This window comes from Hypanus sabinus, chromosome 23 (genome assembly GCF_030144855.1).
Source record: "Hypanus sabinus isolate sHypSab1 chromosome 23, sHypSab1.hap1, whole genome shotgun sequence".
Lineage (NCBI taxonomy): Eukaryota > Metazoa > Chordata > Chondrichthyes > Myliobatiformes > Dasyatidae > Hypanus > Hypanus sabinus.
In genome coordinates this window covers 60,238,205-60,265,104 of record NC_082728.1, presented here as the reverse complement: position 1 = coordinate 60,265,104, position 26,900 = coordinate 60,238,205, and the positions used below count along the sequence as shown (strand labels likewise).

Here is a 26,900-nt window from a genome sequence, read left to right as displayed (position 1 = left end):
TCCTTTCAGGGTTAACTAGATGATCCAAAGTCATTCTAGTCCTTTCAGGGATAACTAGGTGGTCCAAAGTCATTCTAGTCCTTTCAGGGTTAGCTAGATGGTCCAAAGTTATTCTAGTCCTTTCAGGGTTAACTAGGTGATCCAAAGTCATTCTAGTCCTTTCAGGGTTAGCTAGATGGTCCAAAGTTATTCTAGTCCTTTCAGGGTTAGCTAGGTGATCCAAAGTCATTCTAGTCCTTTCAGGGATAACTAGATGGTCCAAAGTCATTCTAGTCCTTTCAGGGTTAACTAGGTGATCCAAAGTCATTCTAGTCCTTTCAGGGTTAACTAGATGATCCAAAGTCATTCTAGTCCTTTCAGGGATAACTAGATGATCCAAAGTCATTCTAGTCCTTTCAGGGTTAGCTAGGTGATCCAAAGTCATTCTAGTCCTTTCAGGGTTAACTAGGTGATCCAAAGTCATTCTAGTCCTTTCAGGGTTAGCTAGATGGTCCAAAGTTATTCTAGTCCTTTCAGGGTTAGCTAGGTGATCCAAAGTCATTCTAGTCCTTTCAGGGTTAGCTAGGTGATCCAAAGTCATTCTAGTCCTTTCAGGGTTAACTAGGTGATCCAAAGTCATTCTAGTCCTTTCAGGGTTAACTAGGTGATCCAAAGTTATTTTAGTCCTTTCAGGGACAGCTAGGTGATCCAAAGTTATTCTAGTCCTTTCAGGGTTAGCTAGATGGTCCAAAGTTATTCTAGTCCTTTCAGGGTTAACTAGGTGATCCAAAGTCATTCTAGTCCTTTCAGGGTTAGCTAGGTGATCCAAAGTTATTCTAGTCCTTTCAGGGTTAACTAGGTGATCCAAAGTTATTCTAGTCCTTTCAGTGTTAGCTAGGTGATCCAAAGTTATTCTAGTCCTTTCAGGGTTAGCTAGGTGATCCAAAGTCATTCTAGTCCTTTCAGGGTTAGCTAGATGGTCCAAAGTTATTCTAGTCCTTTCAGGGTTAACTAGGTGGTCCAAAGTCATTCTAGTCCTTTCAGGGTTAGCTAGATGGTCCAAAGTTATTCTAGTCCTTTCAGGGTTAGCTAGGTGATCCAAAGTCATTCTAGTCCTTTCAGGGTTAGCTAGGTGATCCAAAGTCATTCTAGTCCTTTCAGGGTTAACTAGGTGATCCAAAGTCATTCTAGTCCTTTCAGGGTTAACTAGGTGATCCAAAGTTATTTTAGTCCTTTCAGGGTTAACTAGATGGTCCAAAGTTATTCTAGTCCTTTCAGGGTTAACTAGGTGGTCCAAAGTCATTCTAGTCCTTTCAGGGTTAGCTAGATGGTCCAAAGTTATTCTAGTCCTTTCAGGGTTAGCTAGGTGGTCCAAAGACATGGTGCAGCAGTAGAAGTTCACTCTACCCTGTGCCTGTGCCAACCAGCCAATGAGTGAGTGTTACCCACTGACATCAACCCAATGGCGACAATCTAGTTTTGCATGGGTTTTACGATAGTGATGGCAGCATTGCAGTCGGGTCTACCTGGTCATGTAATGCCCTGTGCTGCCATCCTCTCTCAGGATAACAGCACTTATTTCCTCATTACTAGCACGCTAACAGTATAATTTGATGATAGAATCTCCAATGTGGCTATTGTAAGCCCAAGCTCAGCAGGTCATATGCAGCCACAACTGGCACAGCTCCCCTCATAGTGGGTATATCATGTTGAAGTATTACACTGGTCAGTTAACATCCGAAAATGGATACTAAGGAGTGAAATGTCACCTGTTTTTGTGTTGAAATTCAAGTTTACAGATTGAATGGTTTGGGTTGCTGAGAGATCTGTGTACAGCATGGTAATGGAGATTTCAATGTGTTAGGAAATCAATTTGTCATGGTAGTTCAATGATGTGGGCTGCATCTCATGGTAGATTGCTTGTACCCTTGTGACAAACTACTCCTGTTTAAAAACTAAGTGATTGTAATCATTCTTACACAGTTCTTTTCTATCTGAAACAAGGAAGCATTTAGTCCAGGCACATTGGAGATATTTAGCAGGTACAATTTCAGCGAACAAAGTAATGTCAGCACCAGGAGAAAGAGGTTAAAGAGCAGTTAATTAGTACAAGTAAACAATGGGGCATCTGTTTTGATCTTCTCCACAGTTTCATTGGTACAGACTTGAAAAACTGTGACCTTGAACAGGTTCAGAATTTACATTCCAGAATTTACTATTACAGTACAAGGAGCTGGGCAGTCAGCCAGTTTGGAGGGATTATGAGCAGACTGTAGACTGGGAGTGCTTTCCCTAGACCAAAGGGAGCTAAGTGTAACATTATAGAGATCTATAGAAATGGAAGGACAGCAATACCGTGTGCAGGTGAAATGACTCAATATCTTTGTCAGATTTTATTTTGAGGGAAATGGGCAAAGAAGTGAAGCCTCTACAGCCATCTGTGGCAATGAATTCCACAGATTTACCACTGTCTGGCTACAGGAATTTCTCCTCATTTTTGTCCTAAAGGGATATGATTGTATTCTGAAGTTGTGCCCTCTGGTGCAAGAACCCCCACTACTGGAAACACCCAGAAATCTTTATTTTTTTCTAGTGCGGGGGAGTCTAAAACAAGAGGGCACAGGTTTAAGATGTGAGGGGAAAGATTTAGAGGACTGAGAAGGAAGGTTTTCACATGGAGAGTGCTGGATGAGATTCCAGAGGAAGTCACAATAACAATAGTTTAAAAGCATTTGGAAGGGTTCATGGATAGGAAAAGGTCTAGAGAGACAGACCAAATGCAGGCACGTAGACCCTGCTCAGGAAGGCAACTTTATCAGCATGACGAGTTAGGCCAAAGCTCTTGTATCCTTACTTGGAACTCCATGACTTTATAATAGCAACGCAGTACTGTGGGCATATCTGGTGCTTAAAGTGAGTAAGGTACTTTGAAAGATAGCGGTGCAGATTTCTCACATTTCAAGGCCAGTAATTTTATGTGAAGAATAGTAAAGGGGATTGAAATTAAGAAGTATCAACAGGAACTAGTCAACTGGCCCTCTGTTATTCAGTGAGATCATGGTCCATCTGATCTTGACTTCAGCTTCAATTCCCTGCCCATTACTTTGACTTGAGCCCTTTACCCCTTCTGCAGCAGAGGCTGCTGACAGTAGCTAGCCAGAGTCCTCTGTCCTGGGCCAGTCTTTCAAGTTTTCCCCAAGAATAAATACATTGCCCTTTAAAGAAGGAGACCAGGGCTGCAGGTAAGAATATTGGATAATGCTTCGACTGTACAATGTCCCTGTAGTTAAAGAAAAACTTCCCGACTTTTATACTCCGTGCTTTTTTGCTTTTCGAATTACTTGAATGTACTTGCTTGCTAACTTTGTATATCGTGCTGAGTCACCCAATCCTCATGTACTCAGCTTCAGCCCTCTCTCTCTATTTAGCATATTCTATTTTTCCATTCTTCTTCCAAAGTGGTCAGTCTTATACTTTCTCACATTATATTCCACATGCGAAGCCACTTCACCTGTCTCTATTCCACTGCAGACTCGTGTCCTCTACTCAACTTGCATTCTTGCTTCAGCTTTCTTCACCTCGAGACTGATCCCTCCAGCTCGATCATTAATGTAGATTGTGAAGAGCTGATGCCCCTGCACTGATCCTTTAAAACCCCTGCTAGTAACAGTCTGCCCTCTTGTAATAGACTAATCTTTTATCTCTAAAGGACTCCAGGATTTTGGGGAACAGACTGCAAGATGAAACAGAAGCTAAAATGAGATCAGGCTCAAGGGGTCGAATAATCTACTCTTAATCCATTTGCTTACACAATGTCAAAATTAACCAATTATTCTTTCTCTCAGCCAGCCCTCCATCCATTCTATTCCCAAAGGCTTGAGTTTGTACTTTGTACAGTGAATTTCTGTATGACACCATTCTGAATGCTTTCAGGAAATCCAAATACACTGTGACTATTGTTTCTCCTTTTGCAACCTTATTTGTTACATCATCAAACAACTTCAATAAATTGATCATCAATCATTTCCCTATTGCCCCAATACACACACCTGGGGCAGAGAGAGAACTAGACACAGTGCTGGAAATAGTCAGCAGGTCAGGCAGTATATATGGAGAGAGAACCATTTTTAACGTATGTGGTCATTAACCCTTTGTCAAGAGGACAGTTCAGATTTCCTTCACCTGTATCACTTTGCCTGTGAGAGATGAAGGCCAAGATGGCTGCCTCAAACCCTGTATCCACATCTCACTGCCTCTAACAGTAATCCTGAAATATATTTTACAGGCACATGTTGAATGTTAGCTGGGGAAGTAAAGAATTCTCTTTCAATGAGGATGGATATTTGGTGAGACCACCGATGGTTATATTGAAGTTGAACAATGGCAGGTTTTGGGAGCAGGTAAGTATTGGATGACTGTCACAATTTCAGTAATTATGTTCTATGTTTACATTGCATTTAGCTTCTCTTTGATCAGCTTTTATTCTCAGGCAGTAAGCAATGTGTATAAATGAAGGTCATGCCTCCAGAGAAGTAACAGAAAGGCTAGAAATAAAAACAGCAAATTCTGGTCAGCAGCATCTACGGAAAGAGGAACAGTTTCAGGTTCATCAGAACTAGAAACGTGAGAAAGGAGTTGCAGAGTGGGTGGGTGGGCGAGGGGTCGATAGTTTGAGGTGCCTGTGGTGATATGCTCTTTCCCATGCGATATTGGAGATGCAGCACCTGCTCATTTACCCTGACCCTTCCTACCATCCAGGGGCTCAGACTGCCTTTCCCAGTGAATCTGATTCATACACGTTCCTTCCAATCTAGTGTATTTCATGTGGTGTTCTCTACATTGGAGAAATCAATCACAGATTGGGTGACTGCTTTGGGAATTTGACAGAAAAATTCTTGTTTAGAAAACGGTTCAGGCAATTTGTAATAGGTAGTTAAATAAACACTAAGGAATTAAGGAATAGAAACTATGTTTAGGATTGTTATCTTGGACTTTTCCGCTGACTAATCTGCTTCTATGCTGTATGTTCTTGTTACATGCATATGCAGTTTAACTCTGTGAGTGATTATGCAGAAAGTTTGAAGTTAATAACTCATCTCCTTCTACCTTAGGCCACAAACTTATCAATCACCCCGATGAGTTATATTATCTGATGAGTTATTAACTTCAAACATGTATGAGCTGTATAACTCATCTCCTTCTACCTTAGGCCACAAACTTATCAATCACCCATGCTGTGGAGGTCCAAGATCCTTGACACTTTATTGGTGAGAAATGGAGTCAATCGTGGGCTCGTGCTCTGTCTCCAGGCTTCTTTGCCTCCAGGCCACAGAACACTCGAAACCTCACTGAACTACCTCGGAGACAGCAAAGCACCAGATCACGCAGTCAGCCTGAAAACAAACCATCAAAATATAGATCACAGGTTCCAAAAGTAGCAGAATCCTATCTGAAAGGAGAAGAGTGATAGAAGTAATGTCATGAACTGTTCTGTTGTTATCTGGTGCCATCTTGTTCAGAACACGTACATGAAGAGAGAAGATGATAGATCAGGGATAGGAGAGGATATCTGCCCAGCGTCAGAGGGAGGGAGCTCCTAATGAAATTTAGTTTCAGAATTCACCAGTGAGAGGGGCTTTGATGTTTGTGAGGACTGTGTAAAACTGCTGATATGCTGGAACATGTTGACATTAAGAAAGAGGAACTTTTGAAAAACATTTGGACAGCTAAGTAAGCATGAGATTCTGTAGATGCTGGAAATTCAGAGCAACACACACAAAATGCTGGAGGAACTCAGCAAATCAGGCAGTATCTATGGAAATGAATAAACAGTCAATGTTTCCAGGCGAGACTCTTAAGTCTATAGGGCCAGATGTGATATACCCCAGGTTACTATGGGAAGCAAGAGAAAAAAAATTGTTGTACGTTTGGCAATTATCCTCACTGGCCAGACGAATAGTACCAAATGTTTGGAGAGCAGCAAATGTTATTCATTTGTTCTAGAAAGGGAGTATGGATAACCTTGGGAATTATAGACCAGCGAGTCTTACGTCAATGGTGGGAAAACTATTGGAAAGGATTCTTAGAAACAGGATTGACATGCATTTGGAGAAGCATAGTGTGATTAGGGATAGTCAGCAACTCCTTGTAAGGGGCAGGTCATGCCACATGAGCCTAATTGAATTACTTGAGGTCGCGACTAAGCAAATAGATGAAGGTAGAGCAGTGGATGTGCTGTATATGGATTTTAGTAAGGAGCTTGATAAGGTTCCCTGTGGCAGCTTCATACAGAAGGTGTGGAATCCAGGGAGATATGTCTGTGTGGATTTAGAATTGGCTTGCCCAGAGAAGGCAGAGGCTTTTAGAAGATGGAGAGTATATTGCCTGGAGGTTGGTGACCAGTTATGTTCCATATGTTTCTGTTCTAGATCCCTGCTCTTTGTGATTTTTATAAATGACTTGGACGAGAAATGGAGATGAGGAGGAACTTCTCTAGTCAGAGGGTGATGAACCTGTGGAATTAATTGTCAGATGGCTGTGGAAACCGAGTCATTGGGTACATTTAAAGCAGAGGTGAAAGGTTCTTGATTAGTAAGGGTGTCAAATGTTACAGGGAGAAGACAGGAGAATGGAGTTGAGAGGGATAACAAACTAGCCATGATGGAATGGGGGAGCAGACTCGATGGGCCGAATGCCTATTATTCAGCTCCTATGTCTGTTGGTCTTATGGAGGGGTGGTTAGTAAGGTTGCAGATGGCACCAAGGTTGGCAGTGTTGTGGATTGTGTGGAAGGCTGTTGTAGCCTGCAGAGGGACATTGGCAGGATGCAGATACGGGATGAGAAATGGCAGGTGGAGTTCAACCCGAAAAACTGTGAAGTGATTCATTTCACGAGGTGGAATTTGAAGGCAGAATATGGGATTAATGATAGGATCTTGACAGTGTGGAGGAATAGAGGGATCTTGGGCAATATTAGCTCTAAGTTGTAATGACCAGAGTGCGCGATAATCTTGTGTGGTGCAATTTTTTGCCCAGTGACAACATTTGCACACTGAGTTTTTAAGTAGAATTAAACCTGAAGCTATCCTAAGGATAATAGACTACCTTGCTAAATGACTCCAATTCTTCCCACTTGCAAATTCTCTGGCAACTTTTGCATCATGACAATACATGCAGGTAACACCAGTTTCTGTATTGTACGTAAATATTTCTCGTAGCTGCACGCTCCTGACCTCGTGAGCTCTCGGTGTAGCAGTTTCTGCTGTCTCATTCAGCCATTCTGCTTTAAACAAGCTAACAGTTGTTCTCAGCTGCACACCCTTTGCTTCTTTGGAATTCGACATAGTGAATCAATAATTTCTTCAATGAAAACAGCATAAATAAGCTAGTTCTAAAATCTGCAGACAATTAAAAAATGCAAACCATGTTGTTAACACCGTCAGCATCAGAAACTGAAAAAAGAAACGTGATTGTGTACAATCGTGAAATACACTTAACAAGCCAATGAGGTGGAGGGTGACAACCTTTTGTGCAGTTTAAATTCCTTTGTGCGCTAGTAGCAAAAGATGTGGCACCCTAGAGAGAACATTGATCTTGTGGTCCATGTCCATAGTTTCCTGAAGTTGCTGATAGGGTTGCTAGGTAAGTATATGGTGTGTGGCCTTCGTTAGTCAGGGCGTTGAGTTCATGAGCTATGAGGTTATGTATAAAAGCCTGGAGTACTGTGTTCAGTTCTGGTCACCTCATCATAGGAAGGATGTGGAAGCTAGAGAGAGACTGCAGATGATATTTATCAAGATGCTGCCTAGATTAGAGGTATGTTGTATGAAGATAGAGATTTTCTCTTTGGAGTGAAGGAAAGTGAGAGGTGACTTGATAGAGGTGTTCAAGATGATAAGAGGCATAGACAGAGTGGATAGCCAGAGACTTTTTCCCAGGGTGGAAATGGCTAATACAAGGGGGGGGGGGCATAGTTTTCAGTGATTGGAGGAAAGTATTGGAGGGAAGTTAGAGGTAGTTGAGTGCGTTGGGCACATAGAATGCCCTGCCAGGGATACTGAGGCAGCTATATTAAGCAACACTTAGGCATATGGATGATAGAAAAATTGAGGGCTATGGAGGAGGGAAGGGTTAGATTGATCTTAGAGTTGGTTAAAGTTCAGCAACACATCGTGGGCTGAAGGGTCTGTGGTGTGCTGTAATGTTCTATATTCTCTGTAATGGATATCTCTGCCTAATTCCTTCTCCACATACTTCAGAACTGAAGAGACCTGTTGAAAGGACCAGAACGGGTGGACAAGGAGAGGATGTCTCCTGTGGTGGAGATATCCATCAACTGGAGGGCACAGCCTCAGCATTGAAGGGTGACCTTTTAGAACAGAGCTAAGGAGGAATATTTTTAGCCAGAGAGTAGAGAATTAGTGGCATCTGGGGCAAGGTCTATCTGATGGGTATGGATTCAGCAATTTTATGTAGCCCAAATACTTGATGCAATGAGCAAATAAGCTACTAACCAGTACGTCCTTGGAACATGGAGCCCGCACGTTCAGGGGCAGGACATGCAACTTCCTTACGGGTGCTGTCCGAATCGAATTTGCAACTCAGACACACCGAGCTGTAAAAGATAAACAAGTCTTTTACATTTAAACTGAAAAGAATATGGGAGGTCAGATCCTGGTGTATCATAGAGACATGGACTTTGCCTCAACTGTGTTGGTCCCATTGTTTCCATTTGGCCCAGATTCCTCTGACCCTCTCCTATTCATTACTTATATAGGCGGCTTGTAAATGCTAATATGTTTACTTCAAACAACCAATATTCCTGACGGCTCATTCCAAATCACACTTATAGCAATGTATTCTATTGCCTTATCCTCACCGTATTTAAAATCTACATTTTTATTCTGAATTTAGATTTGTCTCAAATATATCTGCATTTTGATTGTCTTGAATTTAGGAAGTATCTTTCAGTGTCTTGATGAATTAATCTGTGGTTTATCTTACACTAACTATTTAATGGTGTACTATTATCAAAACACTGTACCCATCTGAGGTGTAATTCTCAGTGCCTCACTTGCGACTAATTACATTTGCACACTCACTGTGGTGCCCTGGTGTCATTGACTTGCGTCATCCAATACCAGCAGATGGATTATACCCAGGCAATTTAATCTCATTCAAAAAACAATCTTGTAAAACTGCTCTTTTGGCACTTTCCCTGATGTGATTGTGGATGTTTGATTTAAATTACTGGATAAATCACTGTCCAATATAATATTTCTGTAACAGCCTTATTCCTATGATGTCTAAGTTACTGTCTGATTAATTTGGGCTAGTGGTTGGCATACTGTATTGATGCAGGGATTAATATAGTGTATTGGGTAGGGTTTAGTATACTGTATTGGTGAACAGGGGTTAGTATTCTGTATTAGTGTAGGGGTTAGTATTCTGTATTAGTGTAGGGGTCAGTATACTGTATTGGTGTAGGGGTTAGTATTCTGTATTAGTGTAGGGGTTAGTATACTGTATTGGTGTAGGGGTTAGTATTCTGTATTAGTGTAGGGGTTAGTATTCTGTATTAGTGTAGGGGTCAGTATACTGTATTGGTGTAGGGGTTAGTATTCTGTATTAGTGTAGGGGTTAGTATTCTGTATTAGTGTAGGGGTCAGTATACTGTATTGGTGTAGGGGTTAGTATTCTGTATTAGTGTAGGGGTTAGTATACTGTATTGGTGTAGGGGTTAGTATACTGTATTGGTGAACAGGGGTCAGTATACTGTATTGGTGAACAGGGGTTAGTATACTGTATTGGTGTAGGGGTTAGTATTCTGTATTAGTGTAGGGGTTAGTATACTGTATTGGTGTAGGGGTTAGTATACTGTATTACTGTAGGGGTTAGTATACTGTATTGGTGTAGGGGTTAGTATTCTGTATTGGTGTAGGGGTTAGTATTCTGTATTGGTGTAGGGGTTAGTATACTGTATTGGTGAACAGGGGTCAGTATACTGTATTGGTGAACAGGGGTCAGTATACTGTATTGGTGAACAGGGGTCAGTATACTGTATTGGTGAACAGGGGTCAGTATACTGTATTGGTGTAGGGGTTAGTATTCTGTATTAGTGTAGGGGTTAGTATACTGTATTGGTGTAGGGGTTAGTATTCTGTATTTGTGTAGGGGTTAGTATTCTGTATTAGTGTAGGGGTCAGTATACTGTATTGGTGTAGGGGTTAGTATTCTGTATTAGTGTAGGGGTTAGTATTCTGTATTAGTGTAGGGGTCAGTATACTGTATTGGTGTAGGGGTTAGTATTCTGTATTAGTGTAGGGGTTAGTATACTGTATTGGTGTAGGGGTTAGTATTCTGTATTAGTGTAGGGGTTAGTATTCTGTATTAGTGTAGGGGTCAGTATACTGTATTGGTGTAGGGGTTAGTATTCTGTATTAGTGTAGGGGTTAGTATTCTGTATTAGTGTAGGGGTCAGTATACTGTATTGGTGTAGGGGTTAGTATTCTGTATTAGTGTAGGGGTTAGTATTCTGTATTAGTGTAGGGGTCAGTATACTGTATTGGTGTAGGGGTTAGTATTCTGTATTAGTGTAGGGGTTAGTATACTGTATTGGTGTAGGGGTTAGTATTCTGTATTAGTGTAGGGGTTAGTATTCTGTATTAGTGTAGGGGTCAGTATACTGTATTGGTGTAGGGGCTAGTATTCTGTATTAGTGTAGGGGTTAGTATTCTGTATTAGTGTAGGGGTCAGTATACTGTATTGGTGTAGGGGTTAGTATTCTGTATTAGTGTAGGGGTTAGTATACTGTATTGGTGTAGGGGTTAGTATACTGTATTGGTGTAGGGGTTAGTATACTGTATTGGTGAACAGGGGTCAGTATACTGTATTGGTGTAGGGGTTAGTATTCTGTATTACTGTAGGGGTTAGTATACTGTATTGGTGTAGGGGTTAGTATACTGTATTGGTGAACAGGGGTTAGTATACTGTATTGGTGTAGGGGTTAGTATTCTGTATTAGTGTAGGGGTTAGTATATTGTATTGGTGTAGGGGTTAGTATACTGTATTGGTGTAGGGGTTAGTATTCTGTATTAGTGTAGGGGTTAGTATATTGTATTGGTGTAGGGCGGGGGTCGGCAACCCGCGGCTCCGGAGCCACATGTGGCTCTTTTAGGTCTGTGCTGCGGCTCCCTGTTGCTTTGGGAAATAATTGGTTGTGGCGACCCTTTTCCTGGCACATCCGAACCGACTCACAATAAGATAGCCTACGGGGGTTTGCGAGCACAGAGCTTTGGAGCCTCTGCGCCATGGGGTGGGGGGGGGCAGGTTGAGGGAGGCTTAAAAGTGAGGCTGAAGATTTCGAATAAAGTTTTTTTCCTTCGACTGCAGTTACCGACTCCGTGTCGTAATTTTAGCGCTGCGTGTAGCACACCGCTACATGGTCAGTATTTAATTAATATGTTTTTTATGTTAGTTTGTTAGTTTTTGAAATGTAAATCTAAATTTGAAGATTATGGTGATCTTGTACAATCTAAATAAGACGTTGTGGCGGGCGACCCATTTCCTGACACATCCGAACCGGCTCACAATTAGCCAGCGTTCAGGCTAAGGGAGATAGCCTACGGGGGTTTGTGAGTACGTGTCTTTTGCAGCATCCGCGCCCATGGGGGGCGGGTTGAGGGAGGCTTAAAAGCAAGGCTGTTTAGTTCGAATAAAGCTATCTTTGACTGCAGTTTACTGACTGCGTGTAGCAACCGCTACAACGTGTTTTTATCGCTGGCTGTCCAGAGGGGAGGTGCTGAAACGCTTTGTCGCGCGTCTGGAAGAAGTGAAAACTTTCCTGGGCAGCAAAGGGCTCAACTTTCCTGAGCTGGAACAGCCAGAGTGGCTGGAAAAGCTACACTTCATGGTAGACATGACAGCGCACCTGAACACGCTGAACACAGCTCTTCAACGGGGTAAGGACGTACAGCCCTGCACATGTTGGGGGATGTTTTGCATTCGAGCGCAAGTTGACGTTGCTTGCCAGAGATTTACAGAAAGGCACATTGTCTCACTTCCCCAATTTGAGAGAGTTCAAACAATGTCACGACATGATAAATTCGGAGTATTTACATTCTGCAATCATCGCAATGCAAACATCGTTTGGGAAACGCTTCTGTGAGTTCAGAGAGGAAAAAAACACATTATCCTTCCCGGTCACTCCCCTAAGCATCGATCCATCCCTACTGAATACGACTGCATTGTCAGGTGTGAGTCAACCTGAAGAAGTATGATAAATATTTTAATTGTGTATTATTTTACGTATATTCATATGTTTTCATTGTTCAGTGAAATAGTCCTTTTATTTTTCAGGTTGACAGCTGGCTGACGTTATTTTTGGTTTGCTGCTGGCGGCAAATTTAAGTTTGGCGTTTTTCATAAATACAAGAAGGACTCAAATAGACGTTGAGTATTTTACTTAAAAGTAACCTTCAACCCAACGTCTTTTTTTCGGAGTTCAAAATGTTTTTGTTGCATGCAGAAATGTAATTTCGTTTTCTCTGCAGGAGTTCATCAATTTCATAAATGCAACACATTATAGTTTATTTATACATAGCATAAAGGCAAAACAAAACGTTGTATGCAGTGTTATTTCATTTTAAATGTCAAACGGGTTTTGCGGCTCCCAGTGTTTTCTTTTCTGTGGGAAACGGGTCCAAGTGGCTCTTTCAGTGGTAAAGGTTGCTGACCCCTAGTGTAGGGGTTAGTATACTGTATTGGTGAACAGGGGTCAGTATACTGTATTGGTGAACAGGGGTCAGTATACTGTATTGGTGTAGGGGTTAGTATACTGTATTGGTGTAGGGGTTAGTATTCTGTATTAGTGTAGGGGTTAGTATATTGTATTGGTGTAGGGGTTAGTATACTGTATTGGTGAACAGGGGTCAGTATACTGTATTGGTGTAGGGGTTAGTATTCTGTATTACTGTAGGGGTTAGTATACTGTATTGGTGTAGGGGTTAGTATACTGTATTGGTGTAGGGGTTAGTATACTGTATTGGTGTAGGGGTTAGTATTCTGTATTACTGTAGGGGTTAGTATACTGTATTGGTGTAGGGGTTAGTATACTGTATTGGTGTAGGGGTTAGTATTCTGTATTAGTGTAGGGGTTAGTATATTGTATTGGTGTAGGGGTTAGTATACTGTATTGGTGAACAGGGGTCAGTATACTGTATTGGTGAACAGGGGTCAGTATACTGTATTGGTGTAGGGGTTAGTATTCTGTATTACTGTAGGGGTTAGTATACTGTATTGGTGTAGGGGTTAGTATACTGTATTGGTGTAGGGGTTAGTATTCTGTATTACTGTAGGGGTTAGTATACTGTATTGGTGTAGGGGTTAGTATACTGTATTGGTGTAGGGGTTAGTATACTGTATTGGTGTAGGGGTTAGTATTCTGTATTAGTGTAGGGGTCAGTATACTGTATTGGTGTAGGGGTTAGTATACTGTATTGGTGTAGGGGTTAGTATTCTGTATTAGTGTAGGGGTTAGTATATTGTATTGGTGTAGGGGTTAGTATACTGTATTAGTGTAGGGGTTAGTATACTGTATTGGTGTAGGGGTTAGTATACTGTATTGGTGTAGGGGTTAGTATACTGTATTGGTGAACAGGGGTCAGTATACTGTATTGGTGTAGGGGTTAGTATTCTGTATTACTGTAGGGGTTAGTATACTGTATTGGTGTAGGGGTTAGTATACTGTATTGGTGCAGGGGTCAGTATACTGTATTGGTGAACAGGGGTCAGTATACTGTATTGGTGAACAGGGGTCAGTATACTGTATTGGTGAACGGTGGTTGACATGGTGTATGGAGGTTGCAAACCTATGAGACACTGTAGGCCAACCAAGATGGCACATAGCGTGCAGTGCCATCCCTCAATTCTTAAACCCCATCCATAATAAATATAACAAAGTTTATGATTACTTGATGCTGGATGGTACATTTTTAAATGGTATACACATCAGTGTTTGGATTAAAAGGTACAGTTGGTTGTCATTGCATTTGCTCTGCTTACTTTGTTATTGTGAGTAAATACTGGATATTCAATGATAATAAGCATAAAAGCTGTATGTCATTTCGCACCTCAATGAACATTTATAACTCTTTACTTACAGTGATGACCTTGGTCCAGCCTAATTATAGGAGTAGACTTACTGATTAAATCATTGCTACAGTATGTGCACAGCTTTCAAACCAACCAAATTTAAGTCAGATATAAAATATTTGTCATCATTAATGCAGCAACAGAAATCTCACTGTGAGTGAAGTGTGTTTATTTTCTTTTCCCTGATCTTTTATTAATATGCACTAAAGCTTATAATTTCACCTTCACAGTGTATGAGGTGCATTTCAATAATCTTGAGAAATTATGTTCTTTTTCAATTTCTTTTCAAAAGATTAATATTAATAATTTTTCAACAGGTTTTCTATAATCCTTCACATATTTCAATTTGTGTCTGAGATACTTCTATTAATAGTATAACAATGAATACATGTTAACAACCAACAAGATTCATCCTTTTCCTTAAAACAGTCCATAATTATTGTTACCAATTCATTAATACGATCATAAAATTATAAGACAGTGGAGCAGAATTAGGCCATTTGGCCCATTATGTCTTCTCCATCATTCCATCATGGCTTAGTCCTCTCAATCAAATTCTCCGGCATTCTTCTTGTAACATTTGACACCCTTACTGATCGGAACATGCCAACTTCTGCTTTAAATACACCCAATGACTTGGCCTGCACAGCTGCCTGTGGCAAAGAATTCCACAGATTAACCACTCTCTGGCTAAAGAAACTCCTCCCCATCTCTGTTCTGAAGAGATGTCCTTCTGTTCTGAGGCTCCGTCCTCTGGTCCGACACTCTCCCACAATAGGAAACATCCTTTCAATTTTCGAGAGATTCCCCCCCCCCCCCCCCATCCCATTCTTCCAAACTCCAGTGAGTAATTGCTAAGAGCCAGCAAACATATGTTAACCCCTTCATTCCCAGGATCACTCTCCTGAACCTTCTCTGGACCCTCGCCAGTACCAACACATCCTTTTTTAGATAAGGGGCTCAAAGCTGCTCATTGGCCAAATGTAGACTGACCAGTACCTTACGAAGCCTTAACATTACGTCCTTGCTTTTATATTGTAGTCCTCGAAATGATTGCTAACATTGCATTTACCTTCCTCACCATCGACTCAACCTGCAAGTTAATCTTTAGGGAACCCTGCACAAAGACTCCCAAATCCCTTGGCCCTTGGAGAGAATTTTTGAATTCTCTCTTCATTTAGAAAATAGTCTATGCCTTATTTCTTCTACCAAAGTGCATGATGATTCATTTCCCTATACTGCATCTGCCAATTCTTTGCCCATTCTCCTAATCTGTCTAATTCCTCTGCAGACTCCCTACTTCCTCAACACTACCTGTTGCTCCATCTATCTTTATACCATGTGCAAGCTTGATTACAGAGGCATCAATTTTGTCATCCAAATCATTGACATATAACGTGAGAAGAAGTGGTCCCAATTCCAACCCCTGTGGAACACAAGTCAGCAGTCAGAACAGGCTCTCTTTATTGACACTATGTGCCTCCTGCAAGTCAGCCAATATTCTATCCATGCTGGTATCCTTCCTTCAGTAGCGCGGGCTCTTACCTTGTTTGCAGCACTTTGTCAAAGGCCTTCTGAAAATCCACCAACTCCCCTTTGCCTTGTCTTCAAAATTCCCGACAGGCTTGTCAGGCAAACATTCCTCTTTAGGAAACTATGCCCCTATTGGCCTTTTTAATTGTGTGCCTCTCAGTACACTGAAACCTCCTCCTTACTAAAGGACTCAAACATTCGAGCAATACTGAAACCAGACTAATTGGACTATAATGTCTCTCTTTTGCCTCTCTCCATGCTCAAAGAATGGAATAACATTCGCAATTTTCCAGTCCTCTGAAACTATTCCAGAATCTAGTGATTATTGAAAGATCACTACTCTTGACTCCATAATCTCTTTCAGAACATCTGCTCCATGTGACTTATCTACCTTCAGATTTTTCATTTTGCCAAGCAATTTTCCTTAGTAGTAGCAACTGAACTCTTTTCTGATGGAATTTGTGGTATACTGCTATAATCAATCCTCAAAAAGACATGTGAGGGATTACTTTTTGAGGATTATTGTCACTTTGAGGCCACACTCTCAAAAAGGTTCTCTACTCCTGTTGGTTTGGATTGGGGCATTAATGACTAACTGAAAACGGAGCTTAGGCATTAGCAGTATTTTTGTTTGGTTGGCAAGATGTATTCAGTGGTGCACCAAAGTATTTGTTGCTGATAATCCAACTGTCAAGCACCTGTTGAAACGCCTTGAATGAAGGGTTGTTTGCTAAATTTTCTGATGACACACATCGTTATGCAAGTGTGTGTTGTGAAGAGGATGTAAGGAGGCTTTATGGGACTAACGTCAGGAGTGGGACTGTTCTCTTATGAGGAATGTTGGTAGAGGGTAGGCCTGTATTTGTAGGAGTTTACAAGAATGAGGGGTCTTCACTGAAATACATAAAATCAGAAGAAGTCTTGCCAGGTTAGAGGTGGAGAGGATATTTCCTCTTGTGGGAGAATCTGGGAATAGTGGGCACTATTTGAATATAAGGCTTCATCCGGTTAAGACAGATAAGGTGATATATTTTTCAACATAGCTATGGAGTTTTTGGAACTGCTTTCCTGAAAAGCCTGTGGAAGCTCTATATGAGGTAGAGATAGAAATATTCTTGATAAGAAAGGGGTGAAACTTATTAGAGATGTGTTGGAATATGGAGTTGAGGTTTTCAAATCAAATCAAATCATGATCTTACTTAATGGCAGAACAGGCTTGAGGATCCAAGCAAATTACCACTCGTTGTGCATGCCAATGTATTCATAAAACACCCTGAGTCGGCTAAGTTCATGCTTCTGAAGTTCAAATCATCATTGCTGTGCGTCATTTGCTGCCTGCCCTGCAGATACATCTTTAATTCTTAAAACTGTTGCTTTCTATACTTCTTATGAATTTAAAATGCTATTAATGCTGCCAGCTTTTTCAATAAAACAGAATCTGTACTGATTCTGCTTAGGAACCAAAGAGGTTAATTTTTCACTGGAGGAATATGCTCTCTCTCCTTGTAAATGCCAACGGTGTACACATTTATTTTCCTGTTGAATTAGAAGTCAGAGTAAGGAAGTCACCTTGAATTTTGCAAAATGCTAATCAAGTTAGTCACAGTGCTCGATGGTCTTGTGAGTTATTCTTCTTCAGCATTCTTCAATATTTTCCCTTACCCTTTACTCATATTGTCTCGCATCTAACCATAGTATCCTGAACATTGCCACTGCATTATGTTTAATTCTTGTGTACATTTTGTAGTGGTGGAGAGAATCAGTGTTGAGGGTGGTGGGTGGTGAACCAGTTTGTTGGTTTGCTTGGCCTTGGGCAGTGCTGAGCACCCTGAGGGTTATTGGAGTTGTACTTACCAAAGTGGCAGAGATGTTCATTAGATTCCTGGCATGTCTCTGGGGTGCCAGGAGGTGAATTATTTGCCACAGGGTGACCAGTCCCTGAAATGTCCTTGTGCCAAATTTATACAGCTGGATCAGTTGTCTTTCTGGTCAAGGGTGCTAAAGGTGCAGGACCTGCGAATTGCAATGCCAGGGAATGTCAGGGATAGGGGATTAAATTCTCTCATGTTCAAACCCTGGGCCTTAAGGGTGCAGGACCTGCGAATTGCAATGCCAGTGAATGTCAGGGATAGGGGATTAAACTCTCTCATGTTCAAACCCTGGGCCTTAAGGGTGCAGGACCTGCGAATTGCAATGCCAGTGAATGTCAGGGATAGGGGATTAAACTCTCTCATGTTCAAACCCTGGGCCTTAAGGGTGCAGGACCTGCGAATTGCAATGCCAGGGAATGTCAGGGATAGGGGATTAAACTCTCTCATGTTCAAACCCTGGGCCTTAAGGGCGCAGGACCTGCGAATTGCAATGCCAGTGAATGTCAGGGATAGGGGATTAAACTCTCTCATGTTCAAACCCTGGGCCTTAAGGGTGCAGGACCTGCGAATTGCAATGCCAGGGAATGTCAGGGATAGGGGATTAAACTCTCTCATGTTCAAACCCTGGGCCTTAAGGGCGCAGGACCTGCGAATTGCAATGCCAGTGAATGTCAGGGATAGGGGATTAAACTCTCTCATGTTCAAACCCTGGGCCTTAAGGGCGCAGGACCTGTGAATTGCAATGCCAGGGAATGTCAGGGATAGGGGATTAAACTCTCTCATGTTCAAACCCTGGGCCTTTGTACCTCTCTGCAACCAGATCGTCATCAGTGCGGATCGGAAGTGACATCTCCTCCTCACTGATGATCGATACTGGCGCACCTCAGGGATGTGTGCTTAGCCCACTGCTCTGCTCTCCAGACCCATAAGCACGTGGCTAGGCGCAGATCCAACTCCATCTATAAATGTGCCGATGACGCAACTTGTTGGCAGAATTTCAGATGGATACAAGGAGGTGGATAGGAGTGAGATCAACTGATTGAGGATTGCCACAACAACAACGTCAGTAAGGCCAATTCCCCCCCCACTTAGCCCTCTATTTTTCCAAGCTCCATGTACCTATCTAAGAATCTCTTAAAAGACCCTGTTGTATCTGCTTCCACCACCTTTGCAGTGTACACATACCCAACACTGTGTGTGAAAAACTTACCTCTGACATCCCCTCTGTACCTATTTCCAAGCACCTTAAAACTTTGCCCCCTCATGTTAGCCATTTTAGCCCTGGATAAAGCCTTTAGCTATCCACACGATCAATGCCCCTCGTCATTTTATACAACATATTGATGCAATTACAAGGAAGGCATAACAGTGGCTATATTTCATTAGGAGAATTAGTAAGTCACTAAAGACTCTAGCAAGTTTCTGCAGATGTACTATTCTAACTGGTTGCATCTAGAGGGGTACGGAGGGACCACTGCACAGGATCAGGAAAAGCTGCCGGAAGTCGTAAGTTCAGCCAGCTTGTGGGCACTGGCATCAAGGACATCTTCAAAAGGGGTCGCAAAAAGCCTGCAATCCTCATCACCCTCACCCAGGACATGTCCTCTTCTCATTGTTACCATCAAGGAGGTGGTACAGGAGCCTGAAGACACACTCGACTTTTTAGGAGCAGCTTCTTCCCTTCTGCCATCAGATTTCTGAGTGGACAATGATCCCATGAACACTAACCCACTATTTCTTTTATGTTTTGTTCTCTTTTTGCACTCGTGTTCTTATCGTAATTCGTAGCTCTTTTTATTATTATGTATTGCAAAGTACTGCTGTCACACAGCAATGGATTTCACAACATATGCCAGTGACATCAGACCTGATTCTGATCCCATGTTGGAGGTGGTAGGGAAACTGGAATCTGTCCGGCCTGCTGCGTTCTTCCAGCATCTTGTGTGTGTTGCTTGGATTTCCAGCGTCCCTTGCTCCTGATAAATCCTGGTAGCAACTATCAGGCAGAACCTTAACAATTTCTATCAAAGGCAAGTCCAGGCCTGAGTGGAGTGTATTTTTCCTCCTTCTCTGTATGAGACAGAATGAACGATGATGCACCAACTCTGAAACTGTTCATAGCAAAAGTTGTTTAGTGAGTGAACTATAGGAAATAAAAGGGAAAATATTTTTCTGTATGAAGAAGGTAGAGTTGGCTAAAATATTATATTTTTGTTGTCAGATAGAAAGTAGATAAAGATTTGGAGAAGAAAAGAATGCAGAGTTGAGAATGAAGAAGTGGGAAGAGAAGGAATGAATGGCTTTTTAAATGGTCCCTCTCCTTTGCTAGCTCCATTCCTTTGGTGTATTTTTGGAGATTTTTCTCAGAGTCTCCAAAGCCCAGCAAGCTTACTTTCAGTATTTACACATCTTGCATGAGACAATTGCAATAACAGTACTAAATCCATAGCAAAGGCAGAAAATTTGTTAAACTTCAGTAAGCTTTGCTGGTTTCATCCAATAAATTACTTATTAAAATGTCAATAGCTATGCTTGGCATCTCCTTTAATGTTTTAGTTTGTTCAGTTGTGAATTGCTTCTGTGAGGTGGAAATGAAAGAAATCTGTTTCCTGCACAGGTTGGGAGATGGAGAAATGGCCTGATAAGAATGAAATATCCAGTGTGGCCAAGATACACAGCACTCCAGGAGCCTGTTCTTGACAGTGATCATCTAACTGTTGCCACGTTAGAGGAAAGACCATTTGTGATTGTAGAGGAAGTGGATTCTGAAAATGGAGCGTGTGTGCGGAACACAGTACCCTGCAGGAAGCAAGTAAACCTCAGTGACAGGTAAAGACCATACCTGGGGAGGCAAATGTCCAGCAGAGATCTAAGCTGGAATCCTCACCTGCCCTGTCAGCTGGAAATGTGACTTGCCCAGCTCTCCTGTAAGATCAAAGATGATTAGAACAGGAGGGGCCTCATTTGGTGTGTGGCTTCTTTTCTGAACATTATTTGATTGCCTTCTGTTGAAACCTGTTTCCACTTCATTCATTCTGAGAAAAGGATTTCCACATGTCAATGCTGACGCCCTTACCAGTAGTTTATATCTGTGCTTTGAGATTATCAAAGCTTCTCTCTCTTAATTAATCTAAAACTGGCATGACTTTTAACAACATCTGTCAAATCTTCTCAACTGTCTGTGCTGTAGAGCAATCTAGCGTCTCCAGTCTGTCCATGTAACTGATTCCTATTGATGGCACCAAGCTCATAAATCTTATCTGTATCATTGCTAAGGCCTTCTTTTCCTTTCTAATACTAGCAAATTGAACACATTACCACAATTGCCGTGAAGACGAACTCAGCAGAATGGTATGAAACAGAAACAGTAATGTTGGAAGAACTCAGGTAGCATCTCTGGTTTGGCTTCTGCTCTGGAACGTCAGCTCACAGCTGTCTGGGTACAAGCTTGGCTTGGTGGGAGCAGTTAGGGTTAGGGTGGTACACACATAACATCATAGCTCATCATAACATGGGATCCAGGGTGAGCTGTACAATATTACAGGGTGTAGGGAAGGGGTCTGTGACCACTAGCGTGCTGCAGGGAAAGGAGACTGAAGGGTAATTTTTTTACATAGTGGGTGGTGGTATATGAAATAAGCAGGCAGGGAAAGTGGCAGGCGAGAGTACAATTAGTGTTTGAATAACATCTGGACAGGTACATTGAAAACAAGATGGGCAAAAGCTGGCAAATGGAAACAGCTTGGACTACATGGATGAGTTAGGCCTAGGGCCGACTTCCTTGCTGTACAACTCGATGACTGTATGTTGTGTGTGATTGACAGGAGAAATAGATGGCTTTCTTGTCAAGTGTGCAGATGATACACAGGTTGAGTGAGGGACAGGTAGGATGCAGAAGGACTTGAACAGATTAGGAGAATGGGCAAGAAGGTGGCAAATGATATACAGTGTTGGAAAATGCATGGTCATGCACATTGGGAGAAGAAATAAATGTGCAAACATTTTCTAAATCTGGAGAAAATCCAAAAATCTGAGATGCAAAGGACTTGGGAGTCCTTGTGCAAAATACCCTAAAGGTTAACGCAGTTTGAATCAGTGGTGAGGAAGGCAAATGCAATGCTACCGTTCATTTCAAGGGGTTTAGAATACAAGAACAGGGCTGTGATGCAGAGGCCTCACCTTGACTATTGTGAACAGTTTTGGGTTCCTCATCTTAGAAAAGATGTTCTGGCATTGGAGAGGGTTTAGAGAACTTACACAAAGATGATTCTGGGAATGAAAGGGTTATCATACAGGTACATTTGATGGCTCTGGATCTGTACTCGCTGGAATTTAGAAGGATGAGGGGGATCTCATTGAAACCTTTCAAATGTTGAAAGACCTAGAGAGAGGAGATGTAAAAACGATGTTTCCCATGGTGGGGACAAGAGGGCACAGCCTCAGGATAGAGGGGCATCAATTTAAAACAGACATGCAGAGAAATTTCTTTAGCCAAAGGGTGATGAATTTGTGGGATTTGTTGCCAGGGCAGCTGTGGAGGCCAGGTTGTTGGGGGTATTAAACGCAGGGCTTGATAGGTTCTTGATTGGACATAGCATCAAAGGTTACAGGAAGAAGGCCGGGGAGTGGGGCTTAGGAGGGGTCAAAACATTTGAGCCATGATTGAATGGTGGAGCAGACTCGATGGAGCAAAATGGCCTAATTCTGCACCTATGCCTAATGGTCTCATGGAATCAAAAGAACGACTATTATCAATGGAGATATATTGCATATGAATGGAATACAGAGAGGTCTAGGTGAACTTATACATGCTGCTGTTACAGTGAGGGCAGGGTGGGGCAGGTATCAAGAATACGGTGAAGTGATAAACATTTAAGCTCCTTTGTATAATGTGTAGTGAATGTTGTGAAGTCAGGGTGATGTGCTGTAGTCTACTGGGGCCTGCAGGGATGTACTAAGCAGGCCAGCACACAGAAGTAAAAAGGAGGCTGGGATACAGACAGACAGACATACTTTATTGATCCCAAGGGAAATTGGGTTTTATTACAGCCGCACCAAGAATAGTGAAGAAATATAGCAATATAAAACCATAAATAATTAAATAATAATGTTGATCATTCCCAGTGGAAATAAGTCCAGGACCAGCCTATTGGCTCAGGGTGTCTGACACTCCGAGGGAGGAGTTGTAAAGTTTGATGGCCACAGACAGGAATGACTTCCTATGACGCTCAGTGTTACATCTTGGTGGAATGAGTCTCTGGCTGAATGTACTGCTGTGCCTAACCAGTACATTATGGAGTGGATGGGAGACATTGTCCAAGATGGCATGCAACTTGGACAGCATCCTCTTTTCAGACACCAGCATCAGAGAGTCCAGTTCCACCCCCACAACATTACTGGCCTTACGAATGAGTTTGTCGATTCTATTGGTGTCTGCTATCCTCAGCCTGCTGCCCCATCACACAACAGCAAACATGATAGCACTGGCCACCACAGACTCGTAGAACATCCTCAGCATCGTCCGGCAGATGTCAAAGGACCTCAGTCTCTTCAGGAAATAGAGACGGCTCTGACCCTTCTTGTAGACAGCCTCAGTGTTCTTTGACCAGTCCAGTTTATTATCAATTTGTATCCCCAGGTATTTGTAATCCTCCACCATGTCCACATTGACCCCTTGGATGGAAACAGGGGTCACCAGTACCTTAGCCCTCCTCAGGTCCACCACCAGCTCCTTAGTCTTTTTCACATTAAGCTGCAGATGATTCTGCTCACACCATGTGACAAAGTTTCCCACCGTAGCCCTGTACTCAGCCTCATCTCCCTTGCTGATGCATCCAACTATGGCAGAGTCATCAGAAAACTTCTGAAGATGGCAAGACTCTTGGGGTGGGAGGAGGGTGACGAAGAGGAATGGCATGTTCAGAAGATCAATCCTGATACTAGCAGAAAAAAAGAGCAAATTATCTGAAACTGGACAATTCAACAATGAGTCCTGTAAACTACCCAATTTAAATATGAGGCCGAGTTCCTTGGGCGTGCATTGTAACTGTTGGAGGCCAGAGAGGCCAGAGCGGGAGGAGGGTATGGAAGGCACCCTGGAGCTCAGCATCCCTCCAGTGCCCCAACCTGCATTTGTTTTCTCCAAACGAGAGGAAAACACATTATGAACTTGCAAGTATAGTACACTGATCAGACAAATTACTGCTTTATTTGGGTCACTGGATGGGGGTAAAGGTAAATCAACAGGTGTTGGATCAACTCAGGTTGTGTGGGAACATGCTTTTGGAGAGGGGATAGAAAAGTGGATGAGGAAGTCAGGAAGTGTGTGGGCAACAGCACCTCAATTTTCATCTGGGCACATTACACTCAATATTCAATATTGAATTCTCCATCTTCATATAATTTGCACATTCTCTCTGTTTGTATCAGGACTGGCCATTTTTCCTTCACTTCTTTTTTTCCAGTTGTTTATTTGGCCGACCATCATGTCCCAGTCAGGATATGAAAATAAAATATTACACAGTCCACACAAAACAGAAAAATGAGTTCAATGGATGTCCATCATTTAACTCTGACATTCCTTTTCCCCAGACATCATCCTCCTCCCACTTTTTCATAGTCATAGAAACCGTCTCTTCAGCTCACATGGGCCATGCCGAAAATTTTAAACTGCCTTCTCCCATTCACCTCTAGAGAACCACAGCTCACCATACCCCACCATCCACGTACCCCTCCAACTTTTCTTTTTTCTTTTTCGCTTTTCTGGGTTTTTTTAATATATACTATAATATACCGAGGTTTGCGTTGCTAATATGTTACTTGTATCATCCATGATTTGGGAAGACTCATTTATATTGTAACTATTGCTAATGTATTCTTTCATGTTCAGTTAAAATGTTTCAGTTTGCAATCCCATTATCTATGTATTAATCTTATTATGTTGATATTAATATTAATAATATTAATAAAAAGATTGAAAAAGGAATATGGGGAATCGGACGACTTGTATTTGGAAAGTGTATTCACACAGGAATATGGGGAATTGGAGTTCTGGTATTTGGAAAGTGTATTCACACAGAAATATGGGGAATTGGAGGTCTGGTATTTGGAAAGTGTATTCATACAGGAAAATGGGGATTAGGATGTCCGGTGTTTGGAAACTGTATTCATAGGGGAATATGGGGAATTGGAGGTATGGTATTTGGAAAGTGTATTCATACAGGAAAATGGGGATTAGGATGTCCGGTGTTTGGAAACTGTATTCATAGGGGAATATGGGGAATTGGAGGTATGGTATTTGGAAAGAGAATTCACATGGAAATATGGGGAATTGGAGATCTGGAATTTGGAAAGGGTATACAAACAGGAATATGGGGATTAGGATGTCTGGTGTTTGGAAAGAGAATTCACATGGAAATATGGGGAATTGGAGGTCTGGAATTTGGAAAGGGTATACAAACGGGAATATGGGGAACTTGATGACTGGTATTTGGAAAGTGAATTCAAACGGGAATATGGGGAATTGGAGGTCTGGTATTTGGAAAGAGAATTCACATGGGAATATGCGGAATTGGAGGTCTGGAATTTGGAAAGGGTATACAAACAGGAATATGGGGATTAGGATGTCTGGTGTTTCGAAAGTGTATTCACACAGGAATATGGGGATTTGGAGGTCTGGTATTTGGAAAGAGAATTCACACGGAAATATGGGGAATTGGAGGTCTGGTATTTGGAAAGTGTATTCACACGGGAATATGGGGAATTGGATGTCTAGTATTTAGAAAGTGAGTTCACACGGGAATGTGGGGAATTGGAGGTGTGGTATTTGGAAAGTGTGTTCATACGGGAAAATGAGGAATTGGAGATCTGGTATTTGGAAACTGTATTCTCACGGGAATATGGGGAATTGGTAGTCAGGTATTTGGAAAGTGAATTCATACGGGAATATGGGAAATTGGAGGTCTGGTATTTGGAAAGTGTATTAACATGGAGATATGGGGAATTGCAGGTTCGGGATTTGGAAAGTATATTCATACAGGAACAGGGGAAATTGGAGGTCTGGTATTTGGAAAGTGTATTGACACAGTAATATGGGGAATTGGAGGTCTGGTATTTGGAAAGTGTATTGACACGGGAATATGGGGAATTGTAGGTCTGGTATTTGGAAAGTGTATTCATTTCGGAATATGAGGAATTGGAGGTCTGGTATTTTGAAAGTGCATTCATACTGGAATATCTGGAATTGGAGGTCTGGTATTTGGAAAGTGTGTTCACACAGGAATATGGGGAATTCGACGATTGGCATTTGAGAAGTGTATTCATGCAGCAATATGGGGAATTGGAGGTCTCGTATTTGGAAAGTGTATTCACACGGGAATATAGGGAATTGCTGGGCAGGTATTTGAATAGAGTATTCACTTGGCAATATGGGGAATTGGAGGTCTGGTATTTGGAAAGTGAATTGACACGGGAATATGGGGAATTGGAGGTCTGATATTTGGAAAGTGAATTCACATGGGAATATCTGGAATTGGAGGTCTGCTATTTGGAAAGTGAATTGACATGGGAATATGGGGAATTGGAGGTCTGATATTTGGAAAGTGAATTCACACGGGAATATGGGGAATTGGAGGTCTGGTATTTGGAAAGTGATTTCACACGGGAATATGGGGAATTGGAGATCTGGTATTTGGAAAGAATATTCACACGGGAATATGTGGAATTGGAGGTCTGGTATTTGGAAAGTGTATTCACACGGGAATATAGGGAATTGCTGGTCTGGTATTTGGATAGAGTATTCACTCGGCAATATAGAGAATTGGAGGTCTGGTATTTGGAAAGTGAATTGACACCGGAATATGGGGAATTGGTGGTCTCATATTTGGAAAGAGAATTCACATGGGAATATGTGGAATTGGAGGTCTGGTACTTGGAAAGTGTGTTAACATGGAAATATGGGGAATTAGAAATCTGGTATTTGCAAAGTGTATTCATATAGAGAATATGCGGAATCGGATGTCTGGTATTTCGAAAGTGCATTCACACGGAGATATGGGGAATTGGAGGTCTGGTATTTGGAAAGTATATTGACACGGGAATATGTGGAATTGGAGTTCTGGTATTTGGAAAGTGTATTCACATGGGAATATGGGGAATTGTAGGTCTAGTATTTGGAAAGAGTATTCACACGGGAATATGTGGTATTGTAGATCTGGTATTCCGAAAGTGTATTCACACAGGAATATGGGGAATTGCTGGGCTGGTATTTGGATAGAGTATTCACTTGGCAATATGGGAAATTGGAGGTCTGGTATTTGGAAAGTGTATTCATACAGGGAATATACGGAATTGGCTGTCTGGTATTTG

At 41.8% G+C, this 26,900-nt stretch overlaps 1 protein-coding gene across 10 annotated transcripts in view; it reads left to right on the top strand.

Moving 5' to 3' along the window:
* The window catches only part of LOC132380236 (glutamate receptor ionotropic, NMDA 2C-like), a 350,379-nt gene that overhangs the window by 46,658 nt on the left and 276,821 nt on the right, over positions 1-26,900 (top strand). For all 10 annotated transcript variants that reach the window (XM_059948958.1, XM_059948959.1, XM_059948952.1 and 7 more), the window contains exons 4-5: positions 4,265-4,379; positions 20,152-20,363. In XM_059948958.1, the coding sequence (XP_059804941.1) occupies positions 4,265-4,379; positions 20,152-20,363 (327 nt within the window). The remainder of the gene's footprint in view (positions 1-4,264; positions 4,380-20,151; positions 20,364-26,900) is intronic.